This window comes from Pteropus alecto, unplaced genomic scaffold, assembly GCF_000325575.1.
Source record: "Pteropus alecto unplaced genomic scaffold, ASM32557v1 scaffold42, whole genome shotgun sequence".
Classification (NCBI taxonomy): domain Eukaryota; kingdom Metazoa; phylum Chordata; class Mammalia; order Chiroptera; family Pteropodidae; genus Pteropus; species Pteropus alecto.
In genome coordinates this window covers 569,966-591,147 of record NW_006434825.1, presented here as the reverse complement: position 1 = coordinate 591,147, position 21,182 = coordinate 569,966, and the positions used below count along the sequence as shown (strand labels likewise).

General features: G+C 50.5%; 1 protein-coding gene across 3 annotated transcripts in view; it reads left to right on the top strand.

Moving 5' to 3' along the window:
* The window catches only part of CMIP (c-Maf inducing protein), a 233,515-nt gene that overhangs the window by 188,907 nt on the left and 23,426 nt on the right, over nt 1-21,182 (top strand). For all 3 annotated transcript variants that reach the window (XM_006909847.3, XM_025045328.1, XM_025045327.1), the window contains exons 6-10: nt 3,446-3,508; nt 5,834-5,914; nt 11,668-11,771; nt 13,329-13,433; nt 19,388-19,741. In XM_006909847.3, coding sequence (XP_006909909.2) covers nt 3,446-3,508; nt 5,834-5,914; nt 11,668-11,771; nt 13,329-13,433; nt 19,388-19,741 — 707 coding nt within the window. The remainder of the gene's footprint in view (nt 1-3,445; nt 3,509-5,833; nt 5,915-11,667; nt 11,772-13,328; nt 13,434-19,387; nt 19,742-21,182) is intronic.

Sequence of the window (21,182 nt, the reverse complement as noted above, 5' to 3'; positions counted from 1 at the left end):
AATGCCTGAGAACAGAGAAATTCGATCTGAGGCTCTGGTCCTAAGCCTCCCTTTCAATATTCTTTGCTCCCAGTGCTGTTACCATCATTATGAAGCCTTCTGCAGCCTCCTTTCATTCCAACAATTACATTATCTGATTTGACCTGTTGGCAATGGGTCGTCTCCCAGCAGAGCTTGGTATTTTTTTTTTTTTATGAACTTATTTTTCACAAGTACTTTTACAAGTAACTCGAGTTGGTTTTATTCAATCCATCAGTCAGGCATTCATGCAGAAGGTAATCGTCAGCTGGCAACAGCTGGCATGTCACTGGGTGAGTGAGGACCTAGAGGCCAAACCCCTGCTGCGTTCCCCTGTGCTGATGAAGAAAGTGTGTTTCATGCTGAGTGTGGGTTCATCTTCAGAGCTGAGTGCAGACCCTGGGCTCACCCCGTACTAGCTGTGACCTTGGGCGAGTAATGAAAGAGAGCTTTAAATTTTAATTAGTTTTATTAAAATTATCTTTAGTTTTGTAAGTAATTCATGAGTGTATTTTCATTGTAAAAAAAAAAAAAAAGAAAAAATTTCTCCCCACCCCAGCACCCTCTTCAGAGACAACCCATGGGGGTTTCCTGGTGGTGACAAACGCACACAGACAAATACAACTTTGTTTTTGTTTTTTGTTTTTAACATCAGTGATGTGATGCTGGATGTGTTCTGTCTTTGGTTTTTTACTTAACAACATGTCTTGGAGATTCTTTCAAGTCTTTTTGTGCATATCTACTCTAGGACTTTTACCTGTGGCACTAGTGACATTTGGGGATATATAATCCTTTGTGGTGGGGGCCATCCTGTGCAGTGTGAGATGTTGAGCAGTGTCCCTGGCTTGGCCCCCTAGGTGCCAGGGGCAGTCCCTGGAGGGCAGAGTCACCCTAGTGAGAACCACTGGTCGACCCCATTCTTTCTACTGGCTCAAGAATATTTTTATTTAACCAGATAGCCATTCAGATAGTTTCCAGCTAGCTTGATGCCCCAAGCCTCCGTCCTCTGTGAAGTGGGTGTGACAATAGAACCTTTCTTAACAGGGCTGCCGAAAGTGTTAAACGAACTAATGCACCGAATATGCTTAGTTCATATAGAAGGATTACACAAAAATGTAAGCTTTTAGTTAATTATATGTTTTTGAATTTTCATCATTTTGTAACCAGGGTAGGTCTTGTAACCTCCCTGACCCTCTGTCTCTTCATTTGTATAAATGGAAATAATTACTGTTTGACCACACCAAGTTTTAATGAGGAGCAAATGAGATAGTGGCTGTGGAAGCATGGAGCCCACGCCTGATGCCCACTGTGGGTGCCTGATTCATTCCCACTTCTCTATCCTTGACTCATTTCCACGAAAGAGGGGGCTCAATGTGATTGAAGGGGCCCAACCCAGGGGAATGGACCCTGCGCGTCGTAGTCCCTCTTCCCAGAGCTGGGTCTGGGGGAGCAAGGCCGCAGGCCGGGCCGTGGCTCGCATGCCGGGGCGGCTCCCTGTCCTGCTGACCCTGCCGTGACTTTACCTCTTGTGTTTATGGGCCAGCAGAGATTCCACACACACAGCAGCCAGACGCTGAGCCTCCCTGTCCAGAACTTTCCATGGCGATGGCATGTTCTCTGTCTGGCTATGCAGTGTGGTAGCCACTAGCTTCATGTGACTGTTGAGCACCTGAAATGTGGTTAGTGTGACTGAGGAACTGCATTCTTAATTTTAGTTCATTTAAAATGATTTCTTCCGTGTCAGTTAAAAATCGAATAGTCACATGCACAGCCCTAGACAAATAAGACCCTGGGCCTGGTCTCCAAGAGTTTGTCAATTCACCTGTTGGTGCTACAGAACAGAACCTCCATTTCAGTGACTTTGTTTGTCACAGAGGTCTGCTCACCTGCATAACCAGTCAACTAAGGGCCATCTCTTACTGGTGTCCAGTTATGCTTTCCTTTCCCTAATGGCCTTACAAGAGGTCCCTCCCTGTATCCAAGAGCATTGCTGTAGGGGGCAGATCAGGGAGACCCTCTGAGACCACGGGCAGGTCCGAGCTGTGGGCGTCGGTGATAGGGAGACTGTGTCATCACAGAGCCTTCTTGGGGAGCCCAGCAGATCCGTCACCCCTTGCTGCTGTGCCCAGTACAGGCCCAAACGCTCCCCTCGTGATGGTATCACTGACATGCTATGTTCTAGGCAGTGGGCTTATACCAACCAAGCCCAAGACGCTAAAGCTTCTAGAATTTTCTCTCATCAGATCCCGCCAACAACCCTATGAATTAGTAACTCTAGTTTTCCTCATCTTATAGACTAAAAGACTAATTCCCACCCAAGGCCACACAGCCCGGCAGTCTTGGTGCTGGGTCCTGGATTTCTTGTTTCCTTATCTCGTGCCCAGTGTGGCAAACAGAAACAAGAGTGGACTTCGCATAAGCAGTAGCCACCTAGGAACTAACATTTACTGAGAGCGGGCCTGTTTCAGGCTCTGCGAGAGTTGCTTTATGCCAGGGGTTCTTGACTGGGGCCAGTTTTGTCCCCCAGGAAGCATTTAGCAATGTCTGGACACATTTTTTTTTTTTTAATTGTTCAAAATTTTTATTTGAATTTTAAATTTAGCAAAATCATTAAAACAAATTATGAAAGGGACAGAAAAATCAAGAATCAAACACCGTTCAGGCCATGGGACCTTGCATAGGAATGGCAGTGGAACCGGTGACTGTGTCCAGCTGGCCTAAAGAAGACTTGGCAGAAAGTGAATTCAAGAGGCAGTAGATATTCCAGCCTTCCTTAATATACAACAAAGTGTGTTTGGGGACCTTTTTGATTGTCACAACTGTGTTGGGGGTCACTCCTGGCATCTAGTGGGTTGACAACAAGGATGCTGCTAGACATCCTGAAGTAGCACAGAGTAGCTGCCACCACAAGCTACAGGAACAACTGGACCCAAACATCAACAGTGCAAAGCTGAGAAGCCCTCTTGGCACGTATGACCTCTCTAACCCTCACAGACTCTCTGCTCCACTTTCCAGGTGGGAACCAGGCAGTTCAGAGAGAGGAGATAACTCGCTCTGATTGTCACAGTGTAGTAAGCACCAGAATCAGGTGCTCTTCACCCAAAGCCTGGGCTTATAACCATCACACTGTGCAGCCTCACAGTGAGGAACTATTGACCTGAGGGTTGTGAAACGCCTAAAGTTACATGCATCATCGTATGTATCTTTCTTGGGGGCAACCCAGAGCTTTTATCAGCTCAGTGGGAGTGATGTGCCCCCCAGAATTTAGGTGGTCTGGCCTGCAAGTTAGACACTGGGCATTTTTTGCCCAGAGGGTGACAGGGAGGTTGTGATTTCCATCGTCGGTCAATTCTCTTGTGTAGATGCACACCCCCTGTGTAATTTCTTCCCAGAGATTCCGACTGACATTTGGTTCATTGTCTTACAGGCAATCGCTCCTTTGCTGGAAAACAACCATCCACCACCAGATCTCTGTGAATTCTTTTGCAAGGTATGGCATTGCTGAAGTGGGGCTGTTTGCAGGACCAGCTTGCCTCTGTGTGTGCATGCTGGGGGTTGGCTTTGCACCATGCGCTGAAAACCCAGTCCCCACTGATTGGGGTCAGGACCTTGGACATAGCCAGAAAGCAAACCAGGTACCCCATTCTTAGAATTACAACCTCTTCTCTGCCAGACAAGTTATAATTGAGGCCCAGGGGGCAAACCAGTGGGTCAGGGAGGAGCATCCAGTTTTTCCTTGGAATGTCTTCGTGGCTGTCTTGGGAGAAGTTTGCAGCAGGTTTTCTGGGCTCCTGACATCAGAGCTGGGTTATTATTAGCCAGGGCTCCTCTGAGCACCAGCTGGCCCATGGGGGGGCACGGCCGTGGGGCTTTCCTGAGCAGGGGAAGAAGGCAGGGAATGCCAGGTTAGCTTGGAGGAGCCACAGAGCGGGACACCCACTCTCAGGCACATAGTGCCAGCCTCACAGTGAGATTTACATGGCACATGTCCAGGGCACGTGGGGGACCAAGCAGCTCTCATTCTGCAAGCGTACCTCAGCGGTCCGGAGCTGAACCAGCATGCAGTACGGTTTTGTTCTTTGCCGTGTGATAATTTTATGTAATTATTTGGCGTCCTTGGAAAGGCACAGGGCCTAGGTCTGCTGCTTCCCAGCACTCCCCTGGTCTCCTGATGACTCACCTCACTCGTTTTTCTTCCCACCCCCGTGGCATGGCAAAGCCGGCACCTGGGAGACCCGATGGTTTTTGGAGGAAAGGGGGTTGGCTGCATTTATTGCCGCGCCCCACCCCCGCCCCTTTTTTCCCGCCCTTCGGCCCCTGACCCCCCACCCAGGGAGCGTGCACTCTCTGTGTTTGTCAGAGAACAGGAGTTTGGGAAGACAGGATTGCATCATCCTCTTTGGCTCCATCAGGAGACCTTTTCCGGTGACCCACAGAGCAGAGGGTGGGCCCAGCCTGCTGTCCCGAAGTGTCCAGGGTACGTTCTTAAAGTGGGCATGTGCCAGTGTGTGCTCTCTGGTCCAGGTTGGTAAGGTGGGCCCAGGTGGGGGAGCACCTGACTATACAGTTGTTCCTGCACATGTGTGATGCAGAAGTGTGCCCGCACACGGGTGTTGGGGTCCTGTGCTATATCAAGACCCCTCCCCTTTGGGAAGGGGGAGAAGTAACAGTTTGGTGAGACTAAAGACAACGAAGATGGGCCTCTCTGCCCCAAAGCGGAGTCGGGTCAGTTAACCGCATGTTCGAGCTCCTGAGAATAGCCGGCTGCTCCTTACCTGTCACTAGGTCATCTCCTCTCTTGATATTTGATCCAATTTAATCCAGCTCTGCTCCTTGTTCTTTCAGCTGTGTGGTTTCTCCTAGATCTCGTGGTTTTCCAACTTGTTCTAGACCAGTGAACCTTTCTTCAAAGTAAATCAAACCCGAAGGTTCCTGGTAGCACAGTTTGAAAACCAGTGATGTTGAAGAAACCATCCTTCGGGGCATTGCCTGATAGAAGTCTTCATTGGTCCAAAAACAGAGGGCTGTCCTACCATTTGGAGGGTGGGGTCCCAGCCACAAGGGGCCGTGAGCCTCCTGGCTATTTTCCCCTTGTGGAGGTCAGAGCCGCATGCTTGGTGCTCCCTGCCAGAGAGGAGAACTGGAGGGGAGCAAAGCCACTCCCACCGGTCCACTCTGGGCCAGCACTGTGGACACGCCAGGCAGCCTCTCTTACCAGACTTCAAGACTGGGACCCCAAGATCTGAGGAAAGTTAATATATCTTGGATTTCCCAGGAAAGCCCTGATTCCAATATCCCAAGTCCAGTGTCCTCATCCAGGATTTGGAAACTCAGCACCTTCAGGCCCAGGCAGGTATAGATGTGTTGGAGTAGTGGGATCTTGTCTGTTCCACCTGAAGGCCTTCAGTTTCAATTTGAAAACAAAACCCCCTGCCAGTGAGAGAAAATACATCTGAGAGCTACATTTGACCTCCAGACTGCTGCCAGCTTGTCAAAGCCAGCAATTGAAACGTCACAGAATTTTCAAAATTCTGGTGTCCAGACACTAAACCCCTGGTATTTTACACTGACTCAGGGACTCCTCTGTTAGGCCTGCAGTCTGAATCTCAGTGCTGCGGAAGTCTCACTGTATTAAATAAGGGTCGTGTTAGAACAGCCTCCTGTCTGTACTGTCTAAACAACCTCGGACTTTAAGATCAAAACAAAACACAAACAAAAAAAATCCCATCCCCACCTACTAGTCTTACTCAAAAAATGAAAAGAACAAGGAAGGACCCACAGGCTCGGCGCTGACCATGTCCTCCTGTCTCCCCAGCACTGCAGAGAGCGGCCCCGGTCCATGGTGGTCATCGAAGTGTTCACCCCCGTGGTCCAGAGAATCCTCAAGCATAACATGGTGAGTTCCCTGACCACCCCAGTCACCGAGCCGAAGGAGGAAGGCCCCAGGTCTACCCAGCCTTTCACTTTTCCAAAGATTTGGAGAGTGGAGTTGGCTGGCTTGAGTTGGGATCCTTTTTAAGTTGGAGTGTTCGTGCAGCCTGTCCTTTTTGGTTCTGTCTTTTTCTGTTAAGGCAACAGGAAGAACCTTTTCACTGGAGGTAAGAATAACAAAAATAGTATGGCTAGGGGAAAAGAGGTAAGTCTCCTGTGTGTAGAGTCATAGGTCATGTCCGTAGATACTCCCCCGTCAAGGAGGGGAGCAGAACGCCTCACTCCTTCAGTGGGCACGTGGCGACACCCTTCCAGGGCGTGCAGGGTGGAAAGGAGGAAAAGAGTGACTGTACAGTGGAGAAACCTGAGGGTCACGACCTGGGCCAAGCAATCAAGGTCAACACCAACAGTAATAAGTCATAGTCATGATACGTGCCCTGGATATGGTGTGGTGAGAAGGGCACTTTGCCTCTAGGTCTTCCTCTCTCAAACCCACAACCCCAGTCTAATCAAGAGAAAAATATCAGACCAATCCCAGTTGAGGGGCACATTCTGTAGTCCTCAAGACTGTCCAGGTCATCAAAAACAAGGAAAGTCAGAGAAGCCGTCATAGTCTAGAGCACCAAAAGAGACATGACAACTAAATGTAATGGGGTTTCTGGCTGGATGGGATCCTGGAACAGAAAAAGAACATGAGGGGGAAACTGAGGAAATCCGAATTTCGTATGGACTTTTGTTGATTTTTAAAAAATACAGCGGCAGAATTTAATTGCTACTTACAGTGGACAGGCACTTATGATCTGAGAATCTGCATTTTCTGATCAGTCCAATGAGAGCAGCAACTATCCGTTTTCTCCGTATTACAGGTGAAGAAACAGGCTTAGCAAGTTCCGCTGACTGGCCCTGTGGCCGCAGCTAGGAATAAGCATAACTAATATGTACTCACAGATACTTACTGAGCACCTTCTTAGAGCCAGACACAACGTGGCTCCAAGCTGTCATGTCATTTAACCCTCATGACAGCCGTGACCACCTTTTACAGATGAGGAGGCTGAGACCCAGAAGGTTTCATAGGTTACTCAGGGAACCAGCCCTGGTTACTCATGAGTGGCACCAAGAAGCAGGCAGTCTGAAGCAAGGGTTGGTGTTCTAACTTGCTCTCCTGAGCCACCCACCAGCCTAGACTTAAGTTCACCTTGACGGTGTGGAGGTATTGGTATAATTCAGCACAAGTTGGGCTACTGAATCAGTTGTGGGGTGCCCATGATTACTGTCAAGGTTCAACATATGAAAATAATTATGAAAAGGAGTTTATAAAGTAGTTTTCCTGTCTCCAAACCATGCCCCTAAAGAATATCAAATAACCTACCCTCCTTCCCCAATCAGTAATGGAAACGTGGCACATCCTAGTCTTCCTTAGCCCACACTCATGGCAGACATCATTAATCGATTGCAGCACTCTTCCCGCAGAGCCCAGAGAGAGCCTCAGAATCCTTCTCAGCATAGCATTGCAGGCAGTCACTACCAGTTGAACCCTGTTGGTGCCACACAAATTCTGTTTACCGTTCTCTGCCCTGAGCAGTCACACACCATAATTGAGTTGTTGCTTATTTCTGAGACCTTTCTGGGTTTGAGATAAATGCGTTTCTCGTTATCTGAACAGAGGGAGAGGGATACTCCATCTCATTCTTTCTCCAGGACTAACAAAGAGGCTCCCATTTGGGAGGATGATTCTGCCTTAATTTGTGCTTTACTAGTTGCAAGGGCACTCTCTGGCTCTGGTCAGCTGGGAAGAAAGGGTCTCTGGTCATTAACTTTAAAATCAGTGTGGATGTGGTGTGAGGAAAGAGCCTTACCCTTTCAGAGTCCAGAACGGAAGTTCTGGAGTTCCCTTTTGCAGAGGACCATTTCCCATCAAAACGTGTCAATGACAGAGCGACACCCCAGGGTACACTTGGCGCCCTGTGCCTCCCAGGCACATAAACATTTCTGCATATTCCATGGCAATCATTAGGCTATTTAATAAGGGTTCTTTTGGGACATCTGACTTCAAAGGGAAAAAAGTAAAAATTCAGGCAGCCTCCCACGGCTTAGCCTTACAACTTCTCCCTTATATTTGGCTAGCTTTATGGGCCTGGACTGTTGACCATGTAATAATTTTCTGGATAAAAGTCAGAACAGCTACAGGGCAAGTCCAGAATTTATAGCATCTGTTGTGTCCTGGCAGAGATCAGGAGCCCTCAGGCATGAATTCTTACTTCACTTTTAAAGAACTTCCCCTAAGTGATCCTCAATTCTGGGGATACTATAAAGTGTCTGCTAATTACACACTGTGGCTGAAGAGATTTGTGGATGGGACCAAGGGGGAGCAGCCCCTCCTGTAGAACAGACTTGCGTTAAGCAGTGATTATTGCTCCTACCAGGTGCAGGAAGCGCTGCGGACTTTTGGTGCCACTCATTTAACACTTCTCAAGCTTAGTAATCAGCCATGGGCCAGATGCACCATTTTGGAGTTGGGGCTCTCGGCCAGTGTGGGAAGTCTAGTCACTGGGTAGTGAGTGTGCCTAGCCAGCCGCATGCCCGTCAGCAGTGAATGACCAGTGACTTCTCTTCACCCTGCATGCACCGTTCCCCATTAAGGAGGTACTTGAATATTTGGGAAATGGGGAAATTATACACCATAGCGGTGTTCTGGGGTTTTGGAGCTTCCCCTATTCTCAGAGTGCATCTTTTGCAAATATATCATGTGCCCTAATTTCATGGATGAGCAAACTGAATCTTAGAGAGAGGTCGAGTCCCAAAGAGTGTTACTCATTGGGCAGAAATTAAAATTAAATACAAATGGAAGCAGCCCTTTAGTGTGCTCCCCTGGAGAGTCTCAACAACTCTATCTCCAAGAATGACTGTGGTCCCTGTGCTCACATGTTACTTATTGGAATGTTCTTGATGTGGCAAATGAGGCAAGAAAATATAGCTATGGTCCCTAGTGGACCACTGAGTGGTCTGACCTCTTACTTTTCAAGGGGAACATATTTGACTTTTCCAAAGAGGCAAAATATCTCTTATCCACATGTTGAAAGGCTACCAGATCCATCTCTAATGTTCATTTACAGGGAAATGACCTTGACTATCCAGAAATCTAACTGTAAAGATAATGGCAGTTGCCTTTAGCAGCATTTAGTTGAAGTAGTTTTCATAAAATCATAAGACCTTAGAGGTGGAAGAAGGCCTAGGGATAGTTTTTCCAAACCTAATTCCACAGTTTGTGACAGGCCCAGTGAGGCCTTGGGTGTGACGACCCATGGCCACACAGCTTTCCTGTCACCCTTTTTAAAGGACTAGGGGACTCTGGGCATCATTCTCAGTTTGAAAGCATAGTCAAGCTTCAATCTTCTCTTCATACAGGGGCCTCAACCCCTAGCCAAGTGCTGTGTGTGTGTGTGTGTGTGCGCGTGCGCACATATATGCACATATGCACTTGTACATTCGAATATGTGTGTGTGTTTGTAAGAGGATGTGTGTGCATGCATGTGTGTGTGTGTTCCTTCTGAGCTTTCTCCATGGTTTCTGCTGCCCCCCCCTGATGTAAAGACATAATTCTAGTGGGCAGGATGTAATCAGATGAGCCCCCCATTGTCTTGAGGACCCTAATTCAGCCCCTTGGACTCCAGGTGAAGAAGCACCAGGCTTCTCTGAAATGCTCTTGTGAGCTGGTTGGAGGGCATGGGAGGGACACATTCTGCTCAGCTTTCATGAGGGCCTGCGGGGTCGGCTCGAGTCCCGATTCAGGTTGCATTCTATTAAACGGGTTCCCCTGAGCGAGGACAGGAGGAGGGACAGGTGAGTTGAAGAACACCAGGCTGCCCTCTGTCTGGCTGGTCAACCTTGTGACTGCACTGACTTGCACCTCCTGACCAAAACCCAGCTCACAAGTTCAGACATCCATAAAGAAGCTTCTGGTCCCTAATGGTGGACCTGGGAATGGACGCAGGGTCCTTTCCTGGCCCACGCATCTCTCTCCTGCACCATCTGTGTTTCTTCTGCTGACAAGTCTCTGAGCTGACAGTCACCTTAGAGGTTGACTTTTCACTCTTAGCTGAGCTCTGTCACCTGCCCTGTTGAAATGCTGTGTTGGAGAAGCTGAGAAAATGTCAGTCTCCAATAATGTACCTCATTGTAACAGGCAGGGTTCCTCTGTCCTTGCTCAGTGCCCCTAAATGAGTCTTCAGCTGAGGGAAGCCCATCAGCTAAGCTGGTTGGTGGAGATGGAGTGTCACCCCTCCGTGCCCCACCCCTGCTCCCAGGGCTGGGAGCATGGCCTTTTCTAAGGTTGGACAGATGATTCTTCCTCCTCCTTCCTGCCTGTGCCCTGTCACTGACCTGCAGCCACACTCCAGCCACCTTCCACCGACACCTGCTCATAGCCCAGCACCACACATCTCCCTTCCCAGGCCACCTCTCACACGCACACACGTGCACACACGCCTCCCACACCCCACGTCTCTCTCACACACCTCCTCCCACACCCCATGTCTGTCACACACACCTCCTCCCCCACCCCATGTCTGTCACACACCTCTTCCCACACCCCATGTCTATCACACACCTCCTCCCACACCCCACGTCTCACACACACCTCCTCCCACACCCCACGTCTCTCACACACACCTCCCACACTCCACGTCTGTCACACACCTCCTCCCACACCCCATGTCTGTCACACACACACACACACACACACACACACAGTCTTCCCATACTCCGCATCTTATACACACACAAACACACCCTTACTTGTCCAGCCAGCCCTCTTCGAGTTTATCATCTGTGTCATCTGCCTTTGATCCCATGTGCCCTTTGAGGGTGGCTTTTTCTATAAAGAACAAGGTCATCTGTGGCTCCTTAGGTTTCATTCTGGAGCACAGTGGGTGGCTGAGTCAACCTGGGGCAGCGGGGAGCTGGCGGGGGAGCCCATGACCAGGAACCATCTCCCCCCAGGCCACACCGGATTCTTGGGCCGCCTTGGCCCTTGTACTCAGGAGAAGGAGCAGGTAGCTCTTCACACGGAGGATGTTTGCAGACACAGGGCATTGCATTTGTTTGGTGCACGACCTTTGCCTCCTTTGTACTCCTAGGAAGTCCCAAAACTCCCCATCCCCCTGCCCCACCCCCACCTAATTGATGGCCCCAGACATCTTCTGACTTTGCTATTCCGAGTGGCCTTGGTTAATAGCTCACAGAAAGCAGGGGGCCCAAAAGCTGTCGGGCAGCTGCAGAAGAAAAGTGCGTAGCTTCCTCATGCATTGTTGGCGACCTGGCCCAACATCTGCAGTCCCCTCATGGCCGTGCGGAAGGAGGCCCAGCTTGCCTGTTTCCTGAGCACATCTCTGTGGCACATGGGCCCTTCCCTACCACAAAGGTGGGTTGGTACCATGCCAATGGGTTTGCCACTTGTGCCAGAAAACCCCCGCGACAGGACTTTTTTGATCTCTGTGCGCAGCTATCAAAGGTGTAAGCAAGAGTGTGACTAACCAAGAGTGTGACAAGGCCAATTCTTTGAAGTGAAAAATGTGTGTGCTTTCTAGAAAGAGGAGCTAACTGGGGTCTCCTGTTGCCTTCTGCACCAGTGGCTCCAGGCAGAGTGAAGCCACCACCACATCTGGCCTCCTGGCCTCCTCCGTCGTGAGTCCCAACTCCTACCCTCTGTTCTCTCCGCAGGACTTTGGGAAGTGCCCGCGACTGAGGCTGTTTACTCAGGAGTACATCCTTGCCTTGAACGAGCTCAACGCGGGGATGGAAGTGGTGAAGAAGTTCATTCAGAGGTGGGCCTCTCAGCCGACCACCTCCCCACTCTGGCCCGTGAGCCGGCTTTCCTCCCCACCCCAGGACCACGCGCCCCATTGATGCCTGGAGAGAAGCCACTAGTGTTCAAAGGCCCTGCGTGTCTCTTCTCCTGCGAGTGTCCCCTGGGTCCTCCTGGCCACGCGTAGGCTGAGGAGCTTCCTTGCTGTGTGACATTGAGCCAGTTGTGGTACCACTCCGATCCTGTTTCCTCCACACAGGGGTTGTTGTGTGGTTAAATAAGATGGTATATGAGGAAGCCCCCAGCACAGTGCCTAATGCTCATAGGAACTCAGGAAATGGTAATGGTCTTAAATAATATAAGTTATTTCCATGGGTCCCTCACCCTTGGGTACCTGGTATGTAGGAAACAATCCTCTGATGACCCCTGAGAGTCATCATCGGGGACTTGAACAGCCACCCCCAACCCTGGCCAAGAAGAAGCCAAATATTCTGGTTCTTCCTCCCTTCCGGTGTGGGGGATGGAAGAATTACTTTTGCTTTGATTTTTAAGTTATTTTCTCTGTGCCTCAGTTTCCATCTGTAAACGAGAATCATAATATCCACTTCACCCAGTTAATATGAGGGATTTCGTGAGCTAATACACATGAGCACCAAGAACAATGTGTAAATGTGATGGGAGCGGTAATGATCACTGTCATAACTCTTCTTCTTTTTTAAGAAAATCAGAATAGCCAGGTTAAGCCAATTCCAAAACTATGCATTCCCTAAATATGCTCACCTGCAATTCACAAAGCATTTCCAAACCCCAATGATGTGCCCTTCTATCAGAGTCTGGGGGAGTGACTTCAAGGTCTCCAGTTAAGTTTTGCAAAGTTTTTCCAGGTTAGGTCTTTCTTAGTCGCAGTGGCCACAGTGATTTTCCAGGAGTGTTCCAGGTATTAAGCTCGGGCCCTGACTGCCCTGGGAGTAGCGGTGTTAGCCCCATTTTACAGATGAGGAAACTGAGGCGCAGAGACAGTCATGACCAATAACAGTAGCTGCATTTAATAGGCCTTAGCAATTGTGTGCCAGACCCCGTGTAGGCCATGATAATTTTCCTTCCAAAGCAGGCACTTCTGAGAGTGAAATGAGGTGTTATGAGTAATTATTCCAGAACCTCCAAGCATAAATGTGACTGTCCCAAGGACAAATGGCCTCCATATGCTGTCTTCTCATGTATTAGAAAATTGGTCAGGTATTCTTATTGTGACCCATTAAGGAGGGGACCCCGTTTTACTAGCTGAGGAAACTGAGGGTGGAGAGTTTAAGTAGCTTGCCAAGGCTGCTCAGTTAGACTTGAACCTAGACATCCTGGATCTGGAGCCCATGACCTGGAGCCTGGCCCTTTGCGGACTGCACATGGCAGAGCCAGGACCAAAATCCCGGTGCTGCCAAGTCCCCATAAAAGGGCTCAGAGTGTCCCCAGAGCCCCCAAAAGCAGTGTCTGACTGGTGTCCCAGCTCCCCCCACCCCACCTCCCTGCCATGGGTGCCACTCCTGCAGCACCTCCTCACCTGCCCTCTGCTCTTTTCCAGCATGCATGGCCCCACAGGGCACTGCCCCCACCCCCGGGTCCTGCCCAACCTGGTAGCCGTGTGCCTGGCCGCCATCTACTCCTGCTATGAAGAGTTCATCAACAGGTCAGTCATCACCACCACCAGGAGGGCTGGGAGTGAGGCATGCTGCCACTCCCGTGTGGAGTCAGTGAGGGGCCAAGTCACCGAGGATGGTGGCTTGTACATACCTGACCAGGCCAGGGAGGTGGAGTGGCCTTTGCCAGGCCAGCCTCCGGCGTGCTCACCGATCCAGGGCCCAGAGCGCAGGGGTGTTGCCGAAGAGCAAACACTGATAAGCACCGGCAGCTGCAAGGCCGTTGTGTTGACCTGGCTTTAGGAACAAGGAGAAATCTGAAGATTTCTCACCGCCTGGCATATGTGACATATTGGGGCGTGTGTGTACACGTATGTGCGAGAGAGAATGTACACACAGCTGGTGTGTACATGGGGAGTTGTGTGTGCCCTGTGTGGATGTGTACACATGTTTATGAATGCACATGTGAGTGTGTGCATGTGGGTGCAGATGTTGCCCACATGCGTAAGTGTGTACATGTGTGTGCACAAGGGGTGGCAGTAAGGTTTATTCCCTCTTCACTTGTAAACTTAGAATCGTATTTTGCCCGTGGTCTGCATGTATTTCTTGAGCGCCCGCTGTGTGTGAGGCACAGTGGTAAGTACTGGAGATGAAAGAGGCCACCGATTCCCTCTCAGAGCTCGTCCTCTGCTGGGGGAGGTAACTTACAAGTAAACCTGCAGGATCATGTCAGCTGGTGAGAAATGCTGTGGGAACAGTAAAACAGAGCTGTGACCAGAAGAGGGCATGGCAGGGCCACTGCCTTGGGTTCCCCCAGGGTTTGGGTGCAAGCTCTATTAGGGAAGTGACCCTCGAAAGCACTGGGAAGGAGCCCCAGAAGGAAGGACAGCCCACAGAGCCTGTGTAAATACCCACTGCAGACACCTGTGCTCTCCCCTCTGGACATCCCGTGAGACTCTTTGGAACATGTCTGAGTTTTTCCTCTGAGGGAGGATGACGCTGGGGTAGTTGCTTACCAGCTGCAATTCTTCCCTGACTGAGGATCGCCCCTGGGGTACAGAGTGACGCAGATGCCATTAGTTTGCGTAGATCTTTGTATGGTGACCTCTGGGGGTCACTGGAGAGGATATAGTGTGGAGAGCACAGGTGGTCTCCGCTGCCACTGCCCTGTCCAGTTGTTTAGGTGGTACAGTGCACAATACCAGGGGTACCACAATGTGTCTAGGTACCACTAGAGCTGGGGACACACAGCAGGGACATATTTCAATCCTTAAAGAAAAGGCAGTGGGGCACTCTGAGTCACTGAAAACCTGCACAAGTGTAGCTTCTCAAACACACATTGTACTTTGAGTTCTTGGGGGAGGGACTGCAAAAGAACTTTCAAGGTGGGGTATTTCCATCAGACAGGGCTTGAGAAGGGGAGATGATTATTTTTAATGTCCTTAGCCCCAGGTCCTGATAGTCAAAGGGGACCATGTCCAACCTTGAATCATTTCCCTATTCAGAAAGAGGTGACAGTACCCTTGGGGCCAGAACATGAAGATGTGCCGATCATTCCCAAGTGCCTGTCCTATGCCCTACAGCATGTTATATTAAAAGCAAAAGAGAAGGTTAGAGGGTAGTGCACAGCCTGTACAGCCATCCCAGCATCCCTGTGTACACGGACGACGGTCACTTGCCCTTGGCTGGGCATACTCTAGCTCTGATCTGCATGCAGTCAAACTCAGGCCACCCCAGGAAGCAGGAAGAGCAACAGGAGTGTCACATACACACATGCTCTCAGGCTCCTGTTTTTCCTGAAGCCGCTGACTCATCTCATCCTCCCTAGGCCCGCTCCCTGGATACCTGAGCTGGGACTCAGGTTGTGGCAGGGGCAGGAGCAGGAAACCGCACATCCCCGAGTTTTCCCTCTGCGTCTCCCGAGCCCTGCCTGGGTCCCCTGCAGCAGGGCTTCCCTGACTCAAGAGCAGGAAGCAGAAAGACAGGGATGCTGGAAATCTCTCCCAGTTCCCACCCAGGAAAAGGGTAGAGGTAGAGGATTAGGAACCGTGCACACTATTGCACAGATAGGGGACTGGGGATAGCAACAGCCAGCTTTGTACCAGGTACTGAAGGTACAAAACCGACCCAGTCGGATGGAGCCCCTGCCCTCCCAGTGCAGATGATGAAGCAGCAGGTGCAGGTGGAGGGGTAGGGCGTGAGTAAGCAAACAGCCATGGTATAGTTTGATCAGGGCTGTGATGGCAGAAGCCAGAGGCATCATTAACAGTCTCCAGCAGGGAGTCTTAACCCTGGCTGCATATCAGAGTCACCAGGGAAGGCTTTACAAAATCAAAATTTAAACTAAACACATATCTACCCTGTGACCCAACTCCTCATAGCTTTTGGTTCATTAAAATATCTGAATATCTTCTGATACCCATCAGAATACATGGGCAAAAATGTTTATAGCAGCATTATTTGTAGTAGCCTCAAACTGAAATCTGCCTCAACTCCCATGTCCTGCAATAGTAGAATGGATGGTCTGTTCTCAAGGCATACCGTATAGCAGCAGTTTGAATGAACTGATACAAAAAGCAAACCATGAACAAAGCTCACAGATGCAGTATTGAGTGAAAGAAGCCAGACCCAAAAGATACATACAGTGTGGTTCTTTTTCCTTGAAGTTCAACAGGCAAAACGAATCTGTGATAATAGAGGCCAGAAAAGTGGCCACCTATGGGTGGAAAGGTAGGTGGAAGGGCATGAGAGAAGCTTCTGGGTTCCTAGCAATGTTTCACATTTTGATCTAGGTCAGCGGGTCTCAATTGGGGGCAGTTTTGACCTCCAAAGGATATTTGGCGATGTCTGTATACATTTGGGGTTGCCACAACTTAGGCAGAAGAAGGGGTGCTGCTGGCATCCGGTGGGTAGAAGTCAACAATGCTGCTAAATACACTACCACGTGCAGGACAGCCCCCCCAGAGACTTACCAGAATCATCTGGCCCAAGATGTCAGTGGTGCCAAGGTGGCAGAATCCTGATCTGGTGGCTGGTTAGTACACAGGTGAATATGTTAAAAATTCCTGAAGCTCTGCATCTAAGATTTATGTACTTGATTGTTCTATGTTTAAGTTATACCATGGTATGTATGCTGGAGCCCTGTTAAATCTGGAAGCACACCTCTTCTTAATTTCACAGTCAGTGATGATACATTAGTCACTTGAATTTGGTCACAGTAGGAGTATTTACACCAAAGAAAATGGCAAACACTGTAAATCAGGGCTCCCTTTTTTCTGGTGAGTTGGCTGTTAGACATTTACCAGCATACCACTGGTTAGATATCCATAACAAGGGATGCGGAAGGGTACCTGGACACCACCCACTGCAATTCTGATTTTGCTGGGATGGCCCTGGCATCAGATTTTTTGTAATTCCCCAGGCAAATTGAGTGTGTGGTCAGAGTTGAGAACCCCTGCTCTCGGAGTTGGTGAGCAAGGGATCCTTCAAGGGGGTGATATTTTAGATGAGACCTCCTGGCTGTCAGCAAGGCAAGAGACAGGAAGGATGAGGTGATCCAGGCAGAGAGAACAGAATACGCAGAGGCCTGGCTGGGCAGGTGGAGTTGCCATTGTTTACATATTTCTGTCTGTGATTCTTAACTACCTATTTCAGGACCACCTGGACTGCTTCTTTAAAAAGCAGACCTCTGGACACCACATTTCCAGGTCGAGCCCAGGAGTCAGCATTCTGGGCAAGCTGCTCAGGTGATCTCCACACTAAAGATGAAGGGCCACGGCAGGGGAACTGCAGGAAACTGTGACTGCAGCAGAGAGCGGGGAAGAGAAGCAAAAGATGACATTGGAGAGGAGGGCAGGACATGGAAAGACTTGTACCTCTGAGCTCAAAGCTCCTGCACTGAGCTGTTCCTGAGGGTGGTGTGTTAAATGCAGGTTCAGATTCAGTAGGTCTGGGGCAGGGGCTGAAACTCTGCTTGTCTAACAGACTCCCAGCAATGCTGATGCTTCCTGGTCTGGGACCACACTTTGAGTGGCAGAGCTGTGCCTATGTTTCAGTTGGGTTTTAAGTAAAGAAGGGACTTGATGAGATGTCAGCTTCCAAATTCCTCTCTGGTGGCAGCTGCATGGAGTGGACCGGAGGGGACAAGCATGAGCTTTGGGGGACGGTGAGGCGGTGGTTGTAACCAGGTGCCCAGGGCAGAGACATGGGGTGGACGAGGCAGGTCTTGCTGCCTCCCGCACAGGCCTGCTGCAGCTGCTAGCACAAAACATCCCAGACCCCTGGGAGACCACAGTAGTTTGGGTTCCTCCAGGAAATTGCCTGAGGGCCCCGAAACTTACTGCAAGATCTTTCCTGGGCTCAGGTCCATCCCACCCCACTGGTTAGTCCCTGGGAGATGAAGCACCGTGATGTCCTCAGGGCTCATCCGCAGTGCTCTTAGTGGTACATGATGTACTCACACACAAAAGAACAGACAACTTGACCCAGGTTAGCGTGGCTCACTGGAAAATCACCCGCTCTGAGCCAAACAGCCTTGAAAATCCACTTCTAAATCCCAGCAAAGGCAAACAAGGGGAAATCGAGTGTTGAGCATTTGGGCAGCCAATTAGCTCTGAAGCCGTAGAGATAGTTATATCCCGCCCTGCCTCCCATGGACCACACACAATTTTCCATCAACCATAGAATTTTCGGACTTTAGCCAATGGCTTTTGTTTTTCCGCAACAAAGTTTAAAGCGTACTTATCAAACATCTTTGGTGGGCTCAGCTCAAGCCTAGCTCATGGCATATGCTGGATAAGCCCAGGCCCTCCACGAGCTCAGCCCAGTCCTTGTGCACAACGAGGGCATGCATCTTTAGGAGCACAGGGCACATTTAGGAAGGGACTGTACAAGCAGCTATTTGTGATCATGCCATTGTGCTGAGTCTCTGGGAGCAGTGGACTCAACCCTGACTACCCATACAGGGAGCCCCAAATGTTACTGGTGTCCAAACCCCACCCCAGAAATTTCGATCTAATTGGGCTTAAGGATGTTTAGAAATACCCCAAGGGACACTGGTGTCCAACCAGGGGTGGAAAGCTCTGGTTCAGGGGCAGGGTAAAGGTGACAGGTGGAAGAAATCAGAGAAGACTTCATGAAGGAGGAGGACCTACACGGGATCGTATGAGATCTTGGAAGCCACCTCAGTGTCAAGGATCCTAAGTCTTGCCAGAAAGAGGCCTGTTTTCATTGCGTTTGGCCCAGCATCTTCCAATCAAATGTGACATCAGTGATGCATAGAGCCCTTTTCTCAGTTAATAGTTATTAACATCCTGCGGTCATCATTCCTCCAGGTAGTTGGAGATGCTGGAAGTTGTCAGGGAGTGGATAGGAGGGACCTGCAGATTCCAGGGCATTAGAATTCTGGAGTTTAGGATCCCCTGGAAGAGAGTTCCCAGGTGGAGAGTGGAGCCTGAGTTCTCTCAACTGGCCAGGGATAAAGCAGTAGAGGCAGGGCTTGGGCCTTGCTCTGGAGGACACTATGGCGTCAGAGGGAGGAGGAGGGCGCTTAGACTACAGGAAGCATCTAGAAGCAAAATTGCTAGGTCTCGTAGGTGTGTCGGGAAGATAGCCAGGGAAGGCATCTTGGTGGAGGTACCTCATTGAGATTAATATTCACTTTTTCTTTCAACAAATGTGTTGAGCACCTACTATGTGCAGGGGCTACAGCACATGCTATAGGAACAGACAGCTATGTTTGGATGCCATCTCTACCTCTCTCTGTCTTGAGGCCACGAAGAAGCCACTTTCCCAGATTGAGCCTCAGTGTTCTCATTCATGGAGTAGGAACCAATAAAAAGCACTAGCTTGTGGCATATGCCACAGGGGTTCAGGGAGGTGTTTAGCACGATGGAGCCCGGCGGGCCAGAAGCACTCACTCAGTCTGATAGCTCATAGCTGTTAGGACTTTCAGGTCCTTGTTAGGCCATCTGTACTCACATGCCTTCTCTGCCTCCTCCCCCAGCCGCGACAATTCCCCAAGCCTGAAGGAGATCCGGAATGGCTGCCAGCAGCCCTGCGACCGGAAGCCCACCTTACCTCTGCGCCTTCTGCACCCCAGCCCGGACCTGGTGTCTCAGGAAGCCACGCTGTCCGAGGCGCGGCTGAAGTCGGTGGTCGTGGCCTCCAGTGAGATCCACGTGGAGGTGGAGCACACCAGCACTGCCAAGCCGGCGCTGACAGCCAGCGCGGGCAATGACAGCGAGCCCAACCTCATCGACTGCCTCATGGTCAGCCCTGCCTGCAGCACCATGAGCATCGAGCTGGGCCCCCAGGCTGACCGCACACTCGGCTGCTACGTGGAAATCCTCAAGCTGCTGTGAGTGTCCCCTCCGTGTGCCCGTCACCAGTGGGGTGGGGGAGGGGACTTGACTCTGCAGTTCGTATTCGCTGGTTCAAGGCATATAAAGGTGGGCATGCTGAGTGTGCATGTGTGCACATGTGTGAGTGGGTGCACAGATGCAGGATATGAGGACACATTTTAGATGCGTATGTACGTGTATGCTGTGTAGGTATGTACATAAGCATACGTGTGTGCATCGGTTCGAGAATGTGTGTGAGTGTGCATGAGCACAAGTGTCTGAATCTGCACATTGTGTGGGGTGTGGGCTCATTCTAAGTTTGTGAGTATATGTGCACACATGCACCATGAGCATCGAGCTGGGCCCCCAGGCTGACCGCACACTCGGCTGCTACGTGGAAATCCTCAAGCTGCTGTGGCCCTTGGGGCTCGTCACCATTGCTAGGGTTTCACCGCGTCTCCGCGTCTTTGCTATGCTCTCTGCAGCATTTGTTCTGCCTCTGTCGTGAATGTGTTGCTCAGGGTCCGGAGGGGTGGAGGCAACCTGCCAGTGCCTGGCCAGCTGGCGACTCAATCTGGGGGGTGCTCAGGGGTGCCCCTGTGCTCTAAAACCAGGGCTTGTGGTATCTGCGAAGGTGAACACGTGTGCACACACACACACTTATGCACAAGTATTACGCAGTGGCTTCTGTGGTCTGAGAGTGTGGATACAGCATCCCCAAACACTTACTGTGCCCTGGCTTTAGCCTCTGAGAGTAGAGGGTGTGGCCTCCCGGGGGATCAGTTCCAGCCTTGCTCGTGGTTCTAGTAGCAGAAGCCAACTGAGAGGCACAGCCACATTTAGTGACACCCCACACCCTCTACCCGCCTCCCCTTCTCACTGGCCCAAGGAAATTTAAAACTCTACTCAGAGAGCATCTCTGAGAACACACTTCAGTTTCCTCCAGGCAGGGGTGGGCCCCGACTTTCTCCCGGGGGTCACGGTCAGCCATGGGCCTTGTCTCCTCCTCGCCCTGGTTGAGACAGGGCCCGCCAGGCCGGACACAGCCCTGCTCTCCACCTCGGCCCCTGACTCTGGCTGTTTTCTGCAAACACCTGGAACTCTCAGGCCTTCTGCTGGCTTTAGGCCCTGACTCATATTTCTCATTAAGCATTAAGGGTTTGAATTTCATCATGCAATTCACACAGTTTTTTCCACCTTCATGAACATGCTCATGAATGAGGACTCTGTTTTTCCCGTTCTGCTTGCAGACCGCATGCCCAGCTGCCAGGGCGCAGGTGGGGGTCAGAGGCCCAGTCAGGTGCTGCCCTCTGGGAGCCAGAGGTGTCCTGACCAATGTTCAGAGTGGCATCTCACACCCCACCCAGAAGTCCTCTTGAAGCAGGCCTGACACTTCCAGAAGCCTCTTTTACCTTGGAGGAGTTCAAAACACAGTTTGGGCCTGGTGACTTCTTTCCC